The sequence below is a fragment of the Prionailurus bengalensis genome, chromosome E1, assembly GCF_016509475.1.
Source record: "Prionailurus bengalensis isolate Pbe53 chromosome E1, Fcat_Pben_1.1_paternal_pri, whole genome shotgun sequence".
NCBI classification, from domain to species: Eukaryota; Metazoa; Chordata; class Mammalia; order Carnivora; family Felidae; genus Prionailurus; species Prionailurus bengalensis.
In genome coordinates, this window is record NC_057347.1 from 60,107,490 (window position 1) to 60,123,314 (window position 15,825).

Genomic DNA, 15,825 nt, shown 5'->3' on the forward strand with positions numbered 1-15,825 from the left:
CCTCCGCAAAGCCTCCTGGGAGTTGCAGTTTGCGCTCGCCGTTCCCGGCGCGCCTTGCTCTTCCTGGATACTGAGGTTCGCGGCGGCCGCGCGGACTCGCGTCTGCACGGGACGGTCCGGAGCGCGAGGGCTGGGGCCTGGGGCTCGCGGACCGGCCTCGCCGCGGGAGGTGCCGTCGACGAGGGGTCCTCACCCCCGCCGCCTGGAGCGGCCCCCGGCTCACTCCCCGGCCCTGCCCTCATGGGGTCTCCCTCCTGTAGGACCAACTCACTTTGTTCCTCTTTCCTCGGCTCCTGAGAACTTAGGAGTGCCTGTGCTCCGCACTGAGCGGTCCGGCACCGTAGGCCCCCAGGGGACAGGCCCTGCCCTCTTGTCCTCAGGGAGAAGAGCCGGGTAGCAGGAGCAAGCAGTCGCCTTCCCTCTGCTTCCCAGCCCCAGCCGGCTCATGGTGAGGCCTGTCCCCAGGAGTGTGCCATGGAAGAGTTCCGGCACTCCTACAGCCGGCTGTGCAAGGAGAGTGGGGCCGAGCCCCAGGAAACTGTCCTGCAGCAACTGCAGGGGCTGCCACGGGGTCGGCTGGACCTGGCCACTCAGAGCCTGACCGTGGACACCTGCAGGGCCTTGGGCGAGCTGCTGCAGAAGGAGGCACTGCTGACCGAGCTCATCCTGAGCGACTGCATGCTGAGCGAGGAAGGTGGGCACCCGAGGGCCGGCAGGGGCCAGGGCAGCCCTTGCAAGGTTGGGGTTGGGGTCAAGCCCTTTACCTCAGGGCAGCCTGGACTTGCTTTGTTTCTCGCGGTTTGCTGCGCGGGGTCCGCGTTCCTTGGCAGCCTCTGGCTCAGAGGTCTTCCGTCCCGACCGTCACACTTCATCTTTGTGAGGTTTCTACTCTGTGCTGCAGGCAGTTGAAGCAAGCGGCAGTGCCCCTGACAGCTGCTGCCAATTGAAACCTGGCAGCAGAGGGCAGTTTCTCTTTGCAACAGAGAAATCCTAGGTTCCCCTTAGGAGAATCCCAGGGTGCTGGTGAGCATGAGGTCAGGAGGCTGGCTCTGTGCCTAGCAGAGGTTACAGATGTCTCAGACCTGACACAGCAAGCAGGGCAACTCAATTTGGGCGTGAATCCTGACCAGTGGGGGCCACCGGGACAGTCGTTTCTCCCTTATGTCTGGGAAGCTGAGCTGTCCCAAGCTGGAGCCCACGGGGAGGAGCTCAGGGGCACAGAGTGACCGTCCTGCCGCCTTACAGGGGCCACACTGCTGCTCCAGGGGCTGTGTGCCAACACTGTTGTGCGGTCTCTGGATCTAAAGGTGAGCAAGTCTGCACTCGGGCGTGGGACTTGAGACCCGGAGGGGAGCGGTGTGTGTGTGTGTGTGTGTGTGTGTGTGTGGAGATTTGAGTGTCCTAGCAACCTGAAAATGTGGATGGTGGCCAGATACAGTATCTGTAAGTACTCTCGGCACACAGGGCTCCCTACCGTCTTCTGGTGGTCTTGATTGGGGGGTGGTGTGTGATTTAAGGTTAGGAATGTGAGTTCCAGAATGTTCGTTCAACAAACCGCTCCAGGAGGCCCACTCTGGTCAAGGAAAGCACCTTCCGCCCACAGCCGGCCACCTGGCCTCATCCACTGTCTGACCAGGGCCCTGTGGGGTATGGACATGGCATTTGGAGCCCAGCATGTGACGATGGGGAATTACCAGGCTGCCTTTTCCTGCCCTAGGGCAATAACCTTCGAGCTGCAGGGGCCGAGGCTCTGGGACAACTCCTCCGACAGAACAAGTCCATTCAGAGGTGAGATGTGGTCCTCGGGTCGGCCCCAGAGGGCACGTTCTGAGGCCTGAGAGAGTTCTCTTGAGCCCTCCTGGCCCGTTGTTTGCATTTCGTATCCGTTGGTAGGGAGCTGACAAATTTAAGTTACTCACGTGGCTGCAGCTTTTCTGCTAGAGACCCCGAAGCCTGCACCTCCCCTCGAGCCCCTCCAGACCCTGTGGCAGCAGGGTGCTCCTTGGGGCCACACGCCTCACGTCCGCCTCTCCCGCAGTCTCACGCTGGAGTGGAACAACATGGGTGCGTGGGAAGACGCCTTCGCCACCTTCTGCAGGGCCCTGGCGGGCAACGGGGCCCTGCGGCAGCTGGATCTCCGCAACAACCAGATCAGCCACAAGGGCGCAGAGGAGCTGGCCCTGGCCTTGACGCGCAACGCCAGCCTCCAGCAGCTGGGTGAGGCCTCTCTGCACTGGCCTTCTCCCGGAGGTCTGAGGTCTGGGGCCGTCGCCTGCTGCTCCCTCGGCCCTCCTGCTGCTTCTGTCCTGTTCTGGAAGCAAGTGGGTGGAAAGGTGCTGCGGGGAGGGGCCCGGTTTGCTGGGCTCCTGCTCAGTTGGCGACCACAGGGAGCGCCCTTCCCCCAGAGAAAGCATCCCAGGCTGGGCCAGCCGTCTCCAGGCGCGTGTGGTGACAGTGGATTTCCTTCCAGACCTGCGCTGGAATGACATCGGCCTCCTGGGGGGCCGGGCCCTGGTGAACTGTCTCCCCCGCAACAAGACCCTGTGGAGGTTGGAGCTGGCGGGGAATAACGTCCCCGGCGACATTCTCAGAGCTGTGGGTACGGGCACTCCGGGCTGCCGACAGCTCGCCCTGTTGGGAGCCGGGGATAAAGCTGATTCCCTTGGACGGGCCCAGCCACTGAGGGAGGGGCAGCTCGGGGCTTGGGACAGGGACGCGTAGAAGCATCGTGAGATTAGCCTAAATCAGAAACGGAAGTAGAGGGAGAAGGTTCAAGGGAAGGAGACAGTGGCAGTGAGCCCGCGGAGAGCCTGCTGCCTCGTGCTGCTCCAAGCCTGCCTCGGGACGTGCACTCGCTCCTTAGGCCTGTGAGGCACGGGGTCACCTGGGGCGTGGGGTCTTGCCCCGATGGCCATACCACTGCCTTGGTGGCCCAGCCACAGATGGGAAGGGGCTTCTTGGCATCGGCCCCGTCACCCCAGAGTTCGTGGCTACACGTGTAAGCTGTGTATAAGCGCAGCCACCCAGCCCGTGTGGCCCCCTCCCATCAGTGACCCCAACAACTCAACCCCGGGCCCGGTTGGACAGTCTGCCACTCCCCATGGTTACTTGTCCTGGCAGCAGCACCGGCCACCCAAGGGCCTGAACTTGGGCTGGAATCCCGGGTGGGGCCACCACCTCCTGCTGGGCCCACCCGGCCCGTGTTGTCCCCAACTTCTCCTGGTCCCTCAGCCCTTATCATTACCCTCAGTGCCACTTTGGGCTGGCTCCTCTCCAAATCTTGCCGGAATCTTTCTGGAACACAGGAGATGAGTGTGGTATTCGATTCTGGGGAGTCACGCTGTGGGTTCTGACCTCGGGTGGAGCCCAAGTGCCTAGGAGAGCGTCCATCTGTGGGAGCTGGGCAGTCTCCCCACGTGCATGCCCCTTGCACTGGGTGCCTCCCGGGCTCCTGGCCCCACTGTTACCCACGCCTCTGCCTCCGGTGCATTGCGGGGAGGTCTCTCTGATTTGTGGGGTAAGGCTGCCTCACACAGTGTTGATTCCCAGATGACTGGCTTCTGGGTGCGGGGCCAGGCTGGCTGGTGGCTGCTCCTGGGCTGAGCAGCCTCCTCCCCACCCCCCACCCCCCCCACCTGGTGGATAACTTGGCTCTTTCCAATAGAGCAAGCCATGGACCACAACCGGGACCGGCAGACCACCTTCCGAGAGAACCAGGCCCGCACCCATGTGCTCAGCAAGGAGGTGCAGCACCTCCAGGAAGAGAAATCCAAGCAGGTGTGTTCCGCAGAGCCTCCCCCCAGCTGCATGGACAGAGCTCCCCTTGGTCCCCATGCCATGGCCGTCTTTCCTTCTCGCGGACACCAGCGCTCCCCCGGGGCGGCCAACACTTAGGCCCGAGAGGCAGCCTCTTGGCCTCACCTCTGTCAGGTGGGCGGGCGGGCAGGCTTCCCCTGTGCAGGAGTCCCCGCCTCCCTTTGGATGAGGCCAGTGCTTTCCTGTTCTGCTGCTTCGGCGGGCGTCTGCTCTCCTTCCTGCTTGACCAAAGGGAGCGGGCAGGCTCGAGGTCCTGACACGGCTCTGGATGGCTCTGTCCCCAGTTTCTAGACTTGATGGAGACGATTGAGAAGCAGCGGAAGGAGATGGCCAGGAGCGGCAGGTGAGCGCAGCCCCGGGACCGCAGCTCACCTGGGGTGCCCGAGACTTGGATCCTCGGCACCTGCCCACCGACCACCGACGAGGGGGTGGCGTGCTCCCCGGGGGAAGCTGGCTGCAGGACGAGGGGCGGCACCGAGAACTTCCCGGCCCAGCACCTGGAGCGTGGTGGAAGCATCAGGAAGCAGCTGCCGCCAGAGCCCAGGGTGCCCGGGTGGGCTCTGAGGTTTGGGCTTCTTGGACCTTCCTTCTGTTCGTAGGGCGTCAGCTATACGCGTGGGGCAACTGCAGGAAGCCCTGAATGAGAGACATTCCATCATCAATGCCCTCAAGGCCAAGTAAGCAGGGGTGGGGGGCACGAGTGTGGTTGGAGGGTGGCTTCAAAGCGCTTTAGTGATGTGTCCACGGGCAGAAAAGGGTGGGACAGACAAGAACCCGAGTCCTCGGTGTGCAAAGTGGAGGTGGGAAACGGCTGGGCTGGTAATCCTGGAAGGCTTCTTGGAGGACGTCAGCTCTAGCTGAGGTGAACAGTGGCCAGCAGGAGTGAGAGCAGCAAGGCCTTTGCGAGGCCCGAGGTGAGGCAGGGGCGGGGCTGGCGTCTCCCTCCGAACAGGCTGCAGATGGCCGAGGCCGCCCTGGCCCTGTCAGAGCAAAAGGCCCAAGGCCTGGGGGAGCTCTTGGCTACCGCGGAGCAGGAGCAGCGAAGCTTGGCACAGAGGCAGGCAAAAGAACACAGGCTAGAGCAGCAGGTGAGCAGGGAGGGCTGGGCGCAGGGCGGGCAGGCGGTGCCGGGCAGGGGTGACGGGGGTGCCCTTGCCCTGCCTCCCCCGCAGGAAGCTGCGGAGAGGGAGTCCAAGCTCCTCAGAGACTTATCTGCTGCCAACGAGAAGACCCTCCTCCTGCGAAACCAGGTGTGGGGGTGAGGGGCCGGGCCCCCTGAGGAAACGGGCGGGGCCCCGGGGCCGGGACCCAAGCTTCCCACCCACGGTGCTGCTTCCCAGGTGGACGAGTTGGAGCGGAAGGTGGGATCTCAGCAAGAGCAGCTGTTCCTGGCCAGGCAGGAGCTGACCAACACGGCGGCCGAGCTGAAGACCAGGGCCATCCAGGCTGAGGGTGGGCGCATGCGGGCCCACAGCCGAGGGGCCCGGAGAGGGGTGGGTGGGTGGGTGGGGAGCGCCGGGAACGAGGCGCCCCCAGCGAGTCCCACCCATGCTCTCCCCGCCTGGGCTTGCAGAGCATCTGGAACTAGAGAAGAAGAGGTCCCGGCAGAACTTGGAGGACTTGGAGCGGCTGCGTGCCAAGGAGGTGCTTGTCAGTGACCCCATCAGGCCTCCTGCTGTCCCCGCTGTCTGCCCGGGGCCTGCAGAAGCCTCAGGGTGGCCTGGTGTCCCCGAAGCACACCCCTGGCAGTGCTCCCCTTGACTACCTTGGGGGTGCCTGGCAGTTCTTTCCCAGCCCTAGCAGATATAACACCCAGGGACTCCCGACCAGGCTGTAGGAAGGACCCCGGCACAGGCTGCCGTGTGCCCTGTGCCACCCTGTGTGGCACTGGACTGTGCCCTCCACCCTTCCTGCAAAGCCGCGTGGGGCAGCCCATTCTCGGGAGGAGCAGTGTCCCCAAGATTTGCCTGCCTCCTGGGGTGGGAAGGGAAGCCTTCTACGGCAGGGGGTCAGGGGATGTCCGCCCGGGGGATTGGTCTCCCAGCCCTGCCCCCACCCTGTGCCTGGGCAGGTAGAGCACCTGACTCGCCGCTCGGAAGAGAGTGAGAGGGCCATGCAGGAGAGGGTACAGAGGCTGGAGGCCTCACGGCTGTCCCTAGAGGAGGTGAGCACATGCCAGTTGGGTGCTAGACTCTGCCTTTCTCTGGGGCACCCCTTCTGTCAGTCAGAACCTCTTCAGGCCCGCCTCCCCCCGCATTCAGGACTGGTATTTCCGTGAGGCCAGAGGGACTTTCCTACGGTGGGACGTGGGACCTCTTGGCCGTGGCAACTCCTGGGACACTCTCAGGAGGCTGATGCGGGGCGCCCCCGGCCCAGTGGTCGGGTGGGGCCACAGGGGTCCCTGGCTAGGGGCAGGAGAATAGGCCCAGTGGGTCGCTGTCTGTGGGGCAGGAGCTGAGCCGAGTGAAGGCGGCGGCTCTCAGTGAGCGTGGCCAGGCTGAGGAGGAGCTCATCAAGGCCAAGAACCAAGTCCGTCTGGAGGAGGTAAGCCCGTGGCCAGACACGCCTGGATTCCACAGCTTACGGTGCCCACCGGGGAGTGAGGCCCGAGGGGCTGAGGTGCCCCGGCCAGACCTGGGCCGTCCTTTGGTTCTGTAGGGGAAGGTGGGGGGACAGGAGCTCCAGAGGTACGGGGGCAGGGAAGAGTCAGAACAGGACAGGTGCAGGACACATCCCACCCCCTCCCCCACCAAGAGCCACTGTCGTGCCACCCTGGGATGGGGGAAGCGGTCTGCCCCCGTGCAGCCTGTGATTGCATGGCCAAAGCCAGGACCCAGAGGGCAGAGTGGTCAGCCTGGGGGTGGGGAGGGGGAGCAGGAAGGGTACTCTGTGGGCCGGGTCAGGTCGAGCCTGCTCGGAACACACACACAGAGTGACTTCAGTTACGAGCACTTTTCGCGCCGCAAGGAAAAGTTCCCCTGGGGCCGAGGCGGCTACTCCACAGGGAGGCCCGGGGCCAGGGCGGGAAGCGGCTGGCGGGCCTCGGCCCCTCGCCCCTGGGCTCAGCAGCCCCCCTGGGTGCCCACAGCAGCAGCGCCTGGCTCACCTGGAGGAGAAGCTGCGGCTGCTGGCTCAGGCGCGGGACGAGGCCCAGAGCGCCTGCCTGCAGCAGAGGCAGACGGTGGCCGAGGCGCAGGCGCAGGCCGGCCAGCTGGGCCTGCAGGTGGAGGGCCTGAGGCGGCGCCTACAGGAGCTGCAGCAGGTAACTCAGACTTTGAGGGCCCCCCCCCCGTCCCCTCCCCCCGCCACACGCTCACCCCCACGTCTGGCAGGAACTGAGCAACAAGGACCAAGAAAAGGTGGCAGAGGTGACCAGGGTGCGGGTGGAGCTGCAGGAGCAGAACGGCCGCCTGCAGGCCGAACTGACGGCCCAGGAGGCTCTGAGAGAGAAGGTGGCGGCGCTGGAGCGCCAGCTGAAAGGTGAGCTCAGCCCCCAGCCCCGGTGCCCTCGCAGCCCAACCCGTCCTCAGTGGGCCACCCGACGACAGCCGGCCGGGCTGCAGAGCTGAGCCTGGCCTGGGTCTCAGCTCCCAGGGGCGCTGGATGGGGTCTGCCTCTGTGGGACCCCGGCCAGGGCCCCCCAGGCCCTCTCCCCCGCTGCCGTCCTCCCTGAGGTTCTTCCCCTGCAGTGATCACAGGTGACCACCGGGAGGCGCTGCTGGACAGGGAGAGTGAGAACGCCTCTCTCCGGGAGAAGCTTCGGCTCAAGGAGGCTGAGATCGCCCGGATCCGGGAGGAGGAGGCCCAGAGGGCCAGCTTCCTGCAAAATGCCGTCCTGGCTTATGTACAGGGGTCTCCCCTGAGGGCCATGAGTCCCCAGAAGTGAAGGGAAGCAGGGGGACTCCTAGAGTGGCAGGAAGGCAGCATCTCCCAGACGTCTGTGCCCCATCCCTGCCCATCCCTTCCTCTCAAGGGACAGCCCATCGGGCTGGCAGCTTAAGGCAGGGTCTACAGCTGGGGACTTGGAAAATCGGTGCCAAGCCGGACCAGCGAGCGGGGCCACTGCTGCCCAGCGCTGGGGTGCCCTGCTAGGCAGGCACGGGGCTAGTCAGCCAAGACGTCCCCAGCGGACACACCGTGGGCCCCAACCCCAGCCCTTCGGGTGGGTCCCAGGGAACATGCCTGAGATGTGTTTCAGAAGAAGCAGCCACAGGGGAAGAAAATCCAGAAGACCTGCACCCCCTACCCCTCACAATCACCTTTTCCGGTGTGCCCACAAACGCTCCTTTCCCAATGTAACCAGGAGCCCTGGTTCTTTTGAAATACAGAACTTTTACACTTGGTGATACATTTTGGGCCGGTGCCTTTCCCCACATGTGTCTGTGCTCCCAGCCACCCAGGAGACCCTCTTGGGCATGGCTGTTGCCCTGTGGGGACGTGGGGCTACTGTAGCACACCGCTGGGGCTGCGGGGGCGGGGTGGGGGGACCGGTGACCGCCAGCACCAGCTGTCTCCTGGTCGCGGGGCGAGTGCATCTCAGCCCCTCTGTCCGCGGGCCCTGGGCAGGCGCTTCCTGGAAGAAGCCACAGGCACACAGACGGCCCCACACACGGCCTGGTTGGGGGGCATCGCCTGCCTGCGCTGGCCCCCGGCCCGTGGCATGGGTCCCAGGGGCTCCGGGGACTGGCTGGGGATCGCCGTGTCCCCACCCCTCACCGGAGTTCTCCGGGACCGGGCGAGTGCCGGGCTCGGGGCGGGCCCGCGCCCCCCGCGCCCCCCGCCGGCCGCGCTCGGCTGTCTCCGCGCCCGGCGCTCGGCGGCGCTCGGCTGTCTCCGGCCGCTCGGCTCCGCGCTCGGCTCGGGTCCGCGGCCGCTGCGGCGCCGGGCATTTCTCCGCAGCTCGGCTCGCGGCCGCGCCCGCCCGGCCCGCGCCCATGCAGGCCATCAAGTGCGTGGTGGTCGGCGACGGGTGAGTGCGCCGCGCGGGGGCCGCGGGGCCGGGCGGGGGCGGCCCCGGGGACCCTGCCGGGGCTGGGCGCAAGGCTCCGGGGCGCGGGAGCGGCGGGGGTGCGGGGGGCCGGGCGGGGCGGCCCTCACGCCCCGACGCCCCTCCCGCGCGCGCCCCGGGGTCGGGCCGGAGTGGGAGGGCGCGCCGGGGCGGGGTCCCCGCCGGCCGCCGGGCCGCGGGCCTCCGGCCCGGGCCCACCTGATGCTGCCCTGCCGCCGCCTGGCCGCCGGGTGGGTGGGGCCGGGCCTCCCACCTGGGCTGCGCCCTCCGCCGGGCCCACCCGCCCGGGTGCCGGAATCTCTGAGACGGCTCGCCCCACCCCCAGCCCCAGCCCCAGGCCCAGCCCTGCCCTGGGGAGGCCGGCCCGCGCTGGTCCTCCTCCAGCTCTGGGCAGCTGCGGGTCTGCCGGGCCGGGACCCCTGTGTTCGCCTGTGGCTGCACGGGAGGGGCTGCCCTTGCTGGGCGGAGGGCTGAAGCCTGGCCTGGGAGCAACGTGGGCTCGCCCTCTGTCCACAGCGCCGTGGGGAAGACCTGCTTGCTGATCAGCTACACGACCAACGCCTTCCCGGGAGAGTACATCCCCACCGTGTGAGCGCTCCGGGCGGGCGGGTCTGGAGCTGGCCCGTTAGGGCCTCGGGCGCGGTCTCGGTGTCATGGCCCTTCCCCCCCCCCCGGGCTTCGAGGTCAGGCGCGGGAGGCCCCGGTCTGGGCTGCTCGGGTGGGGCCGGGGCGCTGCCACACCTCGCGTTCCGTGCGGGCCTGGGCCGACCCTTCCCGCTCTGCCTGGCAGTTTCGACAACTACTCTGCGAACGTGATGGTGGACGGGAAGCCGGTCAACCTGGGGCTGTGGGACACCGCCGGGCAGGAGGACTACGACCGGCTGAGGCCACTGTCCTATCCCCAAACTGTAGGTGACGACAGGGCCGCCCCGGGAGCTGGGTGGCTTGGGTGGGGTCCTCCTGGGGATATGTGGGGGGGTTGCCATTTGGAGGTCCTTGACCACTCCCACCAGGGCCCCCTCACTTTTCCTCCCAAGGACGTCTTTCTGATCTGCTTCTCTCTCGTGAGCCCGGCGTCCTTTGAGAATGTTCGAGCCAAGGTAGGGCAGTGTCGCAGGGAGGGCTTGTCTGCGGGAGAGGGGTTGTTCAGAGGATTTGCCCCGGCAGGGTGGGGGCTCTTGCCTGAAGACCTTAGGCAGCTTGTCCTTCGGAGGCAGGCGAGGTCTTGGCACGGGGTCTGAAGGTGACCCGGGACAGTGATGAGGGGCTGCGGTGAGGTAGGGGTGGGGGGTGAAGCTCTCAGAGAAGGCAGGGCCGCTAGGCCCTTGAAACTTCCGGGTAGGCGTTTTGTTCTGGGTCACTTTCCCACTAATCCCAGTGACGGCTCCAGGAAGGGCTGAGGGTAGATGCAGGGACCAAGAGGAAGGGACTCTTGGGAGCCACGGCCTGCTGCGGGCATGGCTGGGGGAGAAGCCCTCAAGGGGTAGGGGTCAGAGCCTCCATCCCCGCAGTGGTACCCCGAGGTGCGACACCACTGCCCCCACACGCCCATCCTCCTGGTGGGCACCAAGCTGGACCTCCGTGACGACAAGGACACCATTGAACGGCTGCGGGACAAGAAGCTGGCGCCCATCACCTACCCCCAGGGCCTGGCCATGGCCCGGGAGATCGGTGAGTGGGCCCTGCAGGGCCTTGGGATGCCGGCGGGAAAGGGACAGGAGGCCTGCTCTGGAGGGCACAGTGCTGCCCCCTGTGGGCCCCCACCTGTGCTCACCCCTTACTTGCACACACCCCCCACCCCCCGCCCTGCTGCCACCTCCCTTGCTGTCCTCCCCCTCGCTGAGTCCCATCCTCAGCGTCCCCTACTCTCGCTGTCCCCTCATCACTGTCCCCTCCCTCGCTGCCCTCAGGCTCTGTCAAGTACCTGGAGTGCTCAGCCCTCACTCAGCGGGGCCTGAAGACCGTGTTTGACGAGGCCATCCGGGCTGTGCTCTGCCCACCCCCTGTGAAAAAGCCCGGGAAGAAGTGCACGGTCTTCTAGAGCCAGCTTCTGGAGGAGCGACCCCGCCCGGGCCCGTGCTTGCTGTCGTGTCGAGATGTTTGGTGTCCCTGAGTCTGCTGTGGGGGAGTGGTGTGGGTGGGGAGGGGAAGAAGCATGGGGACAGGGCTGGGGCCGTGGAGTCCTGTCTGCTCTGTCTTGTCCTTCTGGGGTACAGCTCCAGCTTTACCTGGCCCCCACGGGAGGCTGGAAGGGAGCAGGGTCTCCCTCGGGCTGCAGGGGCAGGTCCAGGGCAGCCCCAGGATGGGCTTCCTGGTGGGGGAGGTTGGGGGGATGGGTCCGGTTCACGCGCCCCAGGATGGGGCAGCCCTTTCTTCTTTTATACAATAAACATTCTCCACCACCGTCTCCCGCCTGTCTGGGTACTTGCCTCTCTGCCCTGGGGTGCCTGGCCCCTCACTTCCCCCATCCAGAGTACAGAGGGGTGAGCTTGACCCCACACCCTGGGCAAGAGGAGAGAACGACCTTGCTCAGCTGTGTCAGTCCCCAAAGGATGTGACCCAGATCAGAATGGGAGCAAGGACATGTAGCCCCTTTGGGGTGAGGAAAGCCCCCCTCGTGCTGACTTCAGGCCTCGGGGAGGGGCACGTGCTGGGGAGGCGGGCTTCGGTGCAGCAGCTCTCAGGTGTGGGGAGGGGACAGCCTGCGGTCAGGGCCCACGGAGTCCCTGGCAGGGCTCCGCAGCGCCCCACACCCACCAGGGCTGGGCCACACTGAGCTAAGTATTCAAGAAGAGAAGTGGTCAGGAGGAGAGGCGGCCAGTGTAGACAAAAGCGTGGTGGTCAAGTGTGGTTCCTCTGGAGTGGCAAGGGGGCCGTGTGTCAGTGCCAGAGTCAGAAATAGTGGGAGGGAAGGTGAAGGTCAGCCGGGGAGCACCCCGGGGGGCCACAGTGCAGGAGCTCGGACTTCACCCGAGGCCGCAGGGTGCCAGTCCAGGCAGGTGCTTACGACACCAGGCCTCCCCATGGTGTGCACAACAGGCTCCCGCTGGCTCAGAAGAGCCAACTGTGAGAGTTTTCAGGAGTTTCGCTAGCCAGTTGCTAAACTGCTTTTATTAATAATTATATACACTTACAATGAGTCCTATCAGAAAATGAGCAAACACTCCAAACACCTGTTTTTGTACACAGTGCTATCGTCTAGGTGTGTGGGGTTACTTGTGCCCGTGGCATGTGTGGTGCGGATGCCACATGAAGGTGGGACACTGCACATCTGTCCCCACACACCTGTGCCCAGCCCCGCCCTCAGTGACGTCAGATTGGGGGGGGGGGGCGGGTGTCCCTACCCTGTGGAGACCGCCAAGTTCGAGCAGGGCCTGGCGGACCGAATCGTTCAGGCCTAAGGCAGGAAGACACGCGGGTGACACATGGGCCAGCTCTCACGTGGGGAGTCCTTTGCGAGCCACAAAAGTGGGACGATGTCCTTCCAGTATTTGAAAACTGTCACCTGATTTGGCAAAGAGGTCGATCAGGTCACTGACAAATTAGCGAAGTTCCAACATCCGTCTTCCTTGTTCCACTTCTGACTCGTTCATTAATGCCGATAAGCATCAACCGGCGTCTCCGTGCGGTTACACCCACGGAGCTGGTCAGAACGCCGCTGCTTCCAGCCCACAAGCCTCTGGACGAGCCAAAGGCCATCCTTGGTCAAATTCACCACCGCGCTTAGGAGCTGGCCTGGATGGCCTCGCCTCCCAGGCCCTGCCAGGAACTTGGCCAGGTCTGAAAAATCTCAGGCACGGGAGCCAGGCTGCCACCTGGCCTGGGCTGTGAGTTGAACAGGTGGCTGCCTACCTGGGACTCATTCCCACCCCCCAGCACTGGGTCCTGCACCTCCCGACCCCTTGCCAGCGGCCTAGCAGTCCGTGTGCAAACCAGGCAGAAGAATCATGTTTATTGGAGAGACGGGGACAGGGGTGGGCTCAGCACGAAGCGGGGGTTACGTTAGGCAGAGGAGACTCAGGTGGCCAGGAAGCCTCCGTCCACCGGCACGGTGGAACCCGTGGTCATGCTGCTCCGGTCACTCAGAAGGAAAAGGATGACGTCCACCACATTCTCCACCTCTGTGGGCAGGGTGGAAGTCAGGGCACAGGTGGAGGGGGCTGCCCACATCCTTCCCTCTCACTTCTCACCTAGGCGGGTACGGGGGCTACTGGTGCACCCCCCGGCTGGGCTCCTGCCTGACTCACCAGCAAACCTGCCAAGTGGGATTCGATCCAGCATGGCCTTGGCCTTCTGGGGGTCGCTCCAGTTGGCCTGGGCCATGGGGGTCATCACCACTGTGGGGTTCACCGCATTCACGCGGATCTGCACCAGGACAGACAGGAGGTCAGCAAGGCAGGCTAGGCGCCCAGGGCACGAGGGCTGGGTGATGGGAGGCGTCCCAGGGGGGCTCACCTTGTGTGGCCCAAGCTCCAGAGCCATCACCCTGGTCAGCATGTCCATGGCACCCTTGGTAGAACCTGTGAGGAGTGGCGTGCCTGGAGCCTGACGGCTGCAGGCTTGGGGGTCGGTGGGGTTCGGGCGGGAGCACACCTGGGGCTTACTCACAGTAGACGCTGTGGTTGGTTATTGCGCGCTGTGAGGCCTGGCTGGAGATATTCACGATGGCCCCCGGGGCCCCCCTAGCTATCAGGCCCCTCGCCACGATCTGGAATTTCAGAGAAAGCGTGAGGCAGAACTCGTCACCCACTAGTTCCCACCCCAGCCGTGAAGCCGGCTCACCTGAGACACCTGGATGACAGCCCGCAGGTTCACATCGAAGGATCTGGAGGCAGATGGAGAGACCCCGGTCAGGGACTGGGGCTGCTGCTGCAGGGGACAGCCCTGCCCCGGGGGCGTCTACCCTGGTCAGCTCACGTGTCACACGCCTCCTTGGTGACCTCCAGGAAGGGCTGCAGCAGCGCCACGGCGGCGTTGTTCACCAGGAGGTCCACGGGGCCCACACTGCCCAGTGCCCGCTCCGTGGCGTCCCAGTCACCCAGGTCCACACACACGGGCTCCACCCCAGGACACTGTGCGTAGCGGGGGGAGGGACAGCTACCAGCGGCTCCCCGCCCCAAAAGGGGCGCTGCCTCACCGATCTTTCAGCCTGACAGGGGGCGGGGCTAGAGGTCCCAGAGGATACCTTCTTGGGGTTCAGAACGCAGGCTGCTGAGGGAGGTGGTAGAGGACCTAACGTGGCCCCTGGTTATCTCGGGGCTTGGTGACCTGGAGGCTGGCCCCGCCTCCGGCCAGTCCACTTCCTGCGCCCCAAGGCCCCGGGCCGGCAAAGCAGCCATTTCTGCCTCCTTCCAAGCCCAGGGGGCGTTGCCGTTCCACCAGAGGCCGCCCGCCCTGGGAGGGGCTGCTCAGGGTCCTGGGTCAGCCCCTGCGCCCCGCGCCTGCGCGTCCCGGCCCTCTCGCCACCCCCACCCCCGCCCCGCCCGCCTCCCGCCGCCCCCGGGGCCAGGACAGAGCTGCGCCTACCTCGAGGACCAGGCTGTCCAGGTCGGCCCGGGTCCGGCTCAAGGCCACCACCTGCACCCCCGCCGCGTGCAGCGCCTTGACGGTGCCGCGCCCGATGCCTGCGGGGAGCGCAGCTCAGTGCGTGCGTCCCCCGCCCCGGCCGCCCGCCGCCCCAGGCCGCCCCGCAGGCCCACCTTTGCCCGCCCCGGTGACGAGCGCACGGCGGCCCGCGAGCCCCAGTTCCATGGCTGGCGTTCAGCGCCTGAGTGTGGCGGCCGTCGGAGGGCGCGGGGCGGGACGGCGGAGAGGCGGGGCGCGGAGGGGCCAATCACAGGCTGGTGTCCGGGTCGGGGGCGGGGACATGGAAATAGCACCGCCCAGGCGGGCGCCGCAGGCGCAAGGGAGTGGGGGCGGCGGGGGGCGGCGGGGGGCGGCGGGGGGCGGCGGGGGGCGGCGGGTCACCTGAGCCTGAAAGCTGTTTAGCGGCCTCCGAAAGCAGAGCCCCGGAGAGCACCGGTTCCCTGCCAAGATTGTTCCAGAAAAGGTGTGCTGGTTAATACCAGAAAGAACGTGTAGCTACACGTGAAATGCAGAACTCAGCGCCAACATATCTTGCTTTGTTTCTGGGAAGAAAAGTTTGACAAAAGGGATCGCATGACCCACACCCCCACCCTACCCCATGGCTGACGCAGGTTCTCTCATAGTGCCCAAAGGGAAAGAGTTTGGACAACTAAATCAGCCTGAAGAAGCCAATGCCAACAAAGCCCCACCTTAACCTGGTGAGGTAGAGTCCCCTCCCTAAGGAAGGAAAAAACCAAAAACAAAATCCTCAAGGTAACCTGGCTGTGCGCATACATGACAACATCCCTCAGGACCTTGTAACATGAGATCACTTAATCAGACTGCATGTTTGTGTGTTACCACATATGGGAGAAAAAGAAGTAGAAAACACATTTGAAAAACTATGCCACGTGGTGCTCGGGGCTCAGTTCTTTGGGTACGAACCCAACTGAGCTGTGCTGGCAGGAATAAAGTTGCTTCCTGGGAAGTAAAACCTCAGTGTCGTGACTCTGCGAGAGTCCTGCTACATTACTTGGGGACTTGTCCGGGATTCAGAGACAGTGCGTTTCCACCTCCTTTGCTGCTGGGATACGAACCTCCGGGCGCCTGGGGACCACTTGGGCAGGAGGCTACCCCTCCCGGCTGGGGGTGAGGACCCCGTGTGCGCCAGCGGAGCCCGTGAGGCCCAGGGACCAGCTCAGGGAGCGCCCATCAGACTAGTATGAACCCGGGTTCGTTTTGGCAGACCTGCCCCTAAGAGGCAGAAGGGGAGCCTGGTCACCCCCCAGGGCTGCCTTAGTAGTTCCGCGAGGGGACTAGGCACAAAGCCGCAACTCCAGGGCGCTCGGCGGCGGGTTGGAGTCACCGTGTGACCGTGTGTGGGGACTTGTCTCTCATTCATTTCCTGGGTCAATGACTATGATAATTAGAGCCAG

At 65.3% G+C, this 15,825-nt stretch overlaps 3 protein-coding genes across 7 annotated transcripts; 2 read left to right on the top strand and 1 right to left on the bottom strand.

The window, feature by feature from the left end:
* The first annotated feature begins 31 nt into the window (after positions 1 to 31).
* LRRC45 (leucine rich repeat containing 45) lies at positions 32 to 8,164 on the top strand. 4 transcript variants are annotated; one of them, XM_043585407.1, is made up of 17 exons: positions 32 to 694; positions 1,246 to 1,307; positions 1,718 to 1,788; positions 2,039 to 2,217; positions 2,471 to 2,599; positions 3,665 to 3,777; positions 4,101 to 4,159; positions 4,416 to 4,493; positions 4,769 to 4,904; positions 4,989 to 5,066; positions 5,157 to 5,268; positions 5,390 to 5,460; positions 5,888 to 5,980; positions 6,268 to 6,360; positions 6,905 to 7,078; positions 7,149 to 7,296; positions 7,506 to 8,164. In XM_043585407.1, the coding sequence occupies exons 1-17, from the start codon at positions 475 to 477 to the stop codon at positions 7,700 to 7,702; spliced, it is 2,013 nt and encodes a 670-aa protein (XP_043441342.1). In that variant the 5' UTR covers positions 32 to 474; the 3' UTR covers positions 7,703 to 8,164. The 4 variants fall into 4 exon arrangements, with proteins under 4 accessions (XP_043441342.1, XP_043441344.1, XP_043441345.1 ...); XM_043585408.1 differs by having other exon boundaries at positions 49 to 694; positions 6,908 to 7,078; XM_043585409.1 differs by lacking the exon at positions 2,471 to 2,599 and having other exon boundaries at positions 46 to 694.
* A 486-nt stretch (positions 8,165 to 8,650) lies between these two features.
* On the top strand, positions 8,651 to 11,228 carry RAC3 (Rac family small GTPase 3). Of its 2 annotated transcripts, none has more exons than XM_043585422.1 (6): positions 8,651 to 8,785; positions 9,341 to 9,412; positions 9,615 to 9,732; positions 9,862 to 9,924; positions 10,336 to 10,495; positions 10,735 to 11,228. In XM_043585422.1, exons 1-6 carry the CDS (start codon positions 8,751 to 8,753, stop codon positions 10,863 to 10,865), a joined length of 579 nt encoding a protein of 192 aa, XP_043441357.1. In that variant the 5' UTR covers positions 8,651 to 8,750; the 3' UTR covers positions 10,866 to 11,228. The 2 variants fall into 2 exon arrangements, with proteins under 2 accessions (XP_043441357.1, XP_043441358.1); XM_043585423.1 differs by having other exon boundaries at positions 8,654 to 8,785; positions 10,336 to 10,499; positions 10,735 to 10,795.
* Positions 11,229 to 12,760: 1,532 nt separating this feature from the next.
* On the bottom strand, positions 12,761 to 14,652 carry DCXR (dicarbonyl and L-xylulose reductase). The gene is made up of 8 exons (XM_043585426.1): positions 14,524 to 14,652; positions 14,351 to 14,448; positions 13,742 to 13,896; positions 13,607 to 13,649; positions 13,433 to 13,532; positions 13,280 to 13,344; positions 13,072 to 13,189; positions 12,761 to 12,945 (listed from the first exon to the last, which is right to left on the bottom strand). The coding sequence occupies exons 1-8, from the start codon at positions 14,573 to 14,575 to the stop codon at positions 12,842 to 12,844; spliced, it is 735 nt and encodes a 244-aa protein (XP_043441361.1). The 5' UTR covers positions 14,576 to 14,652; the 3' UTR covers positions 12,761 to 12,841.
* Positions 14,653 to 15,825: the final 1,173 nt, after the last annotated feature.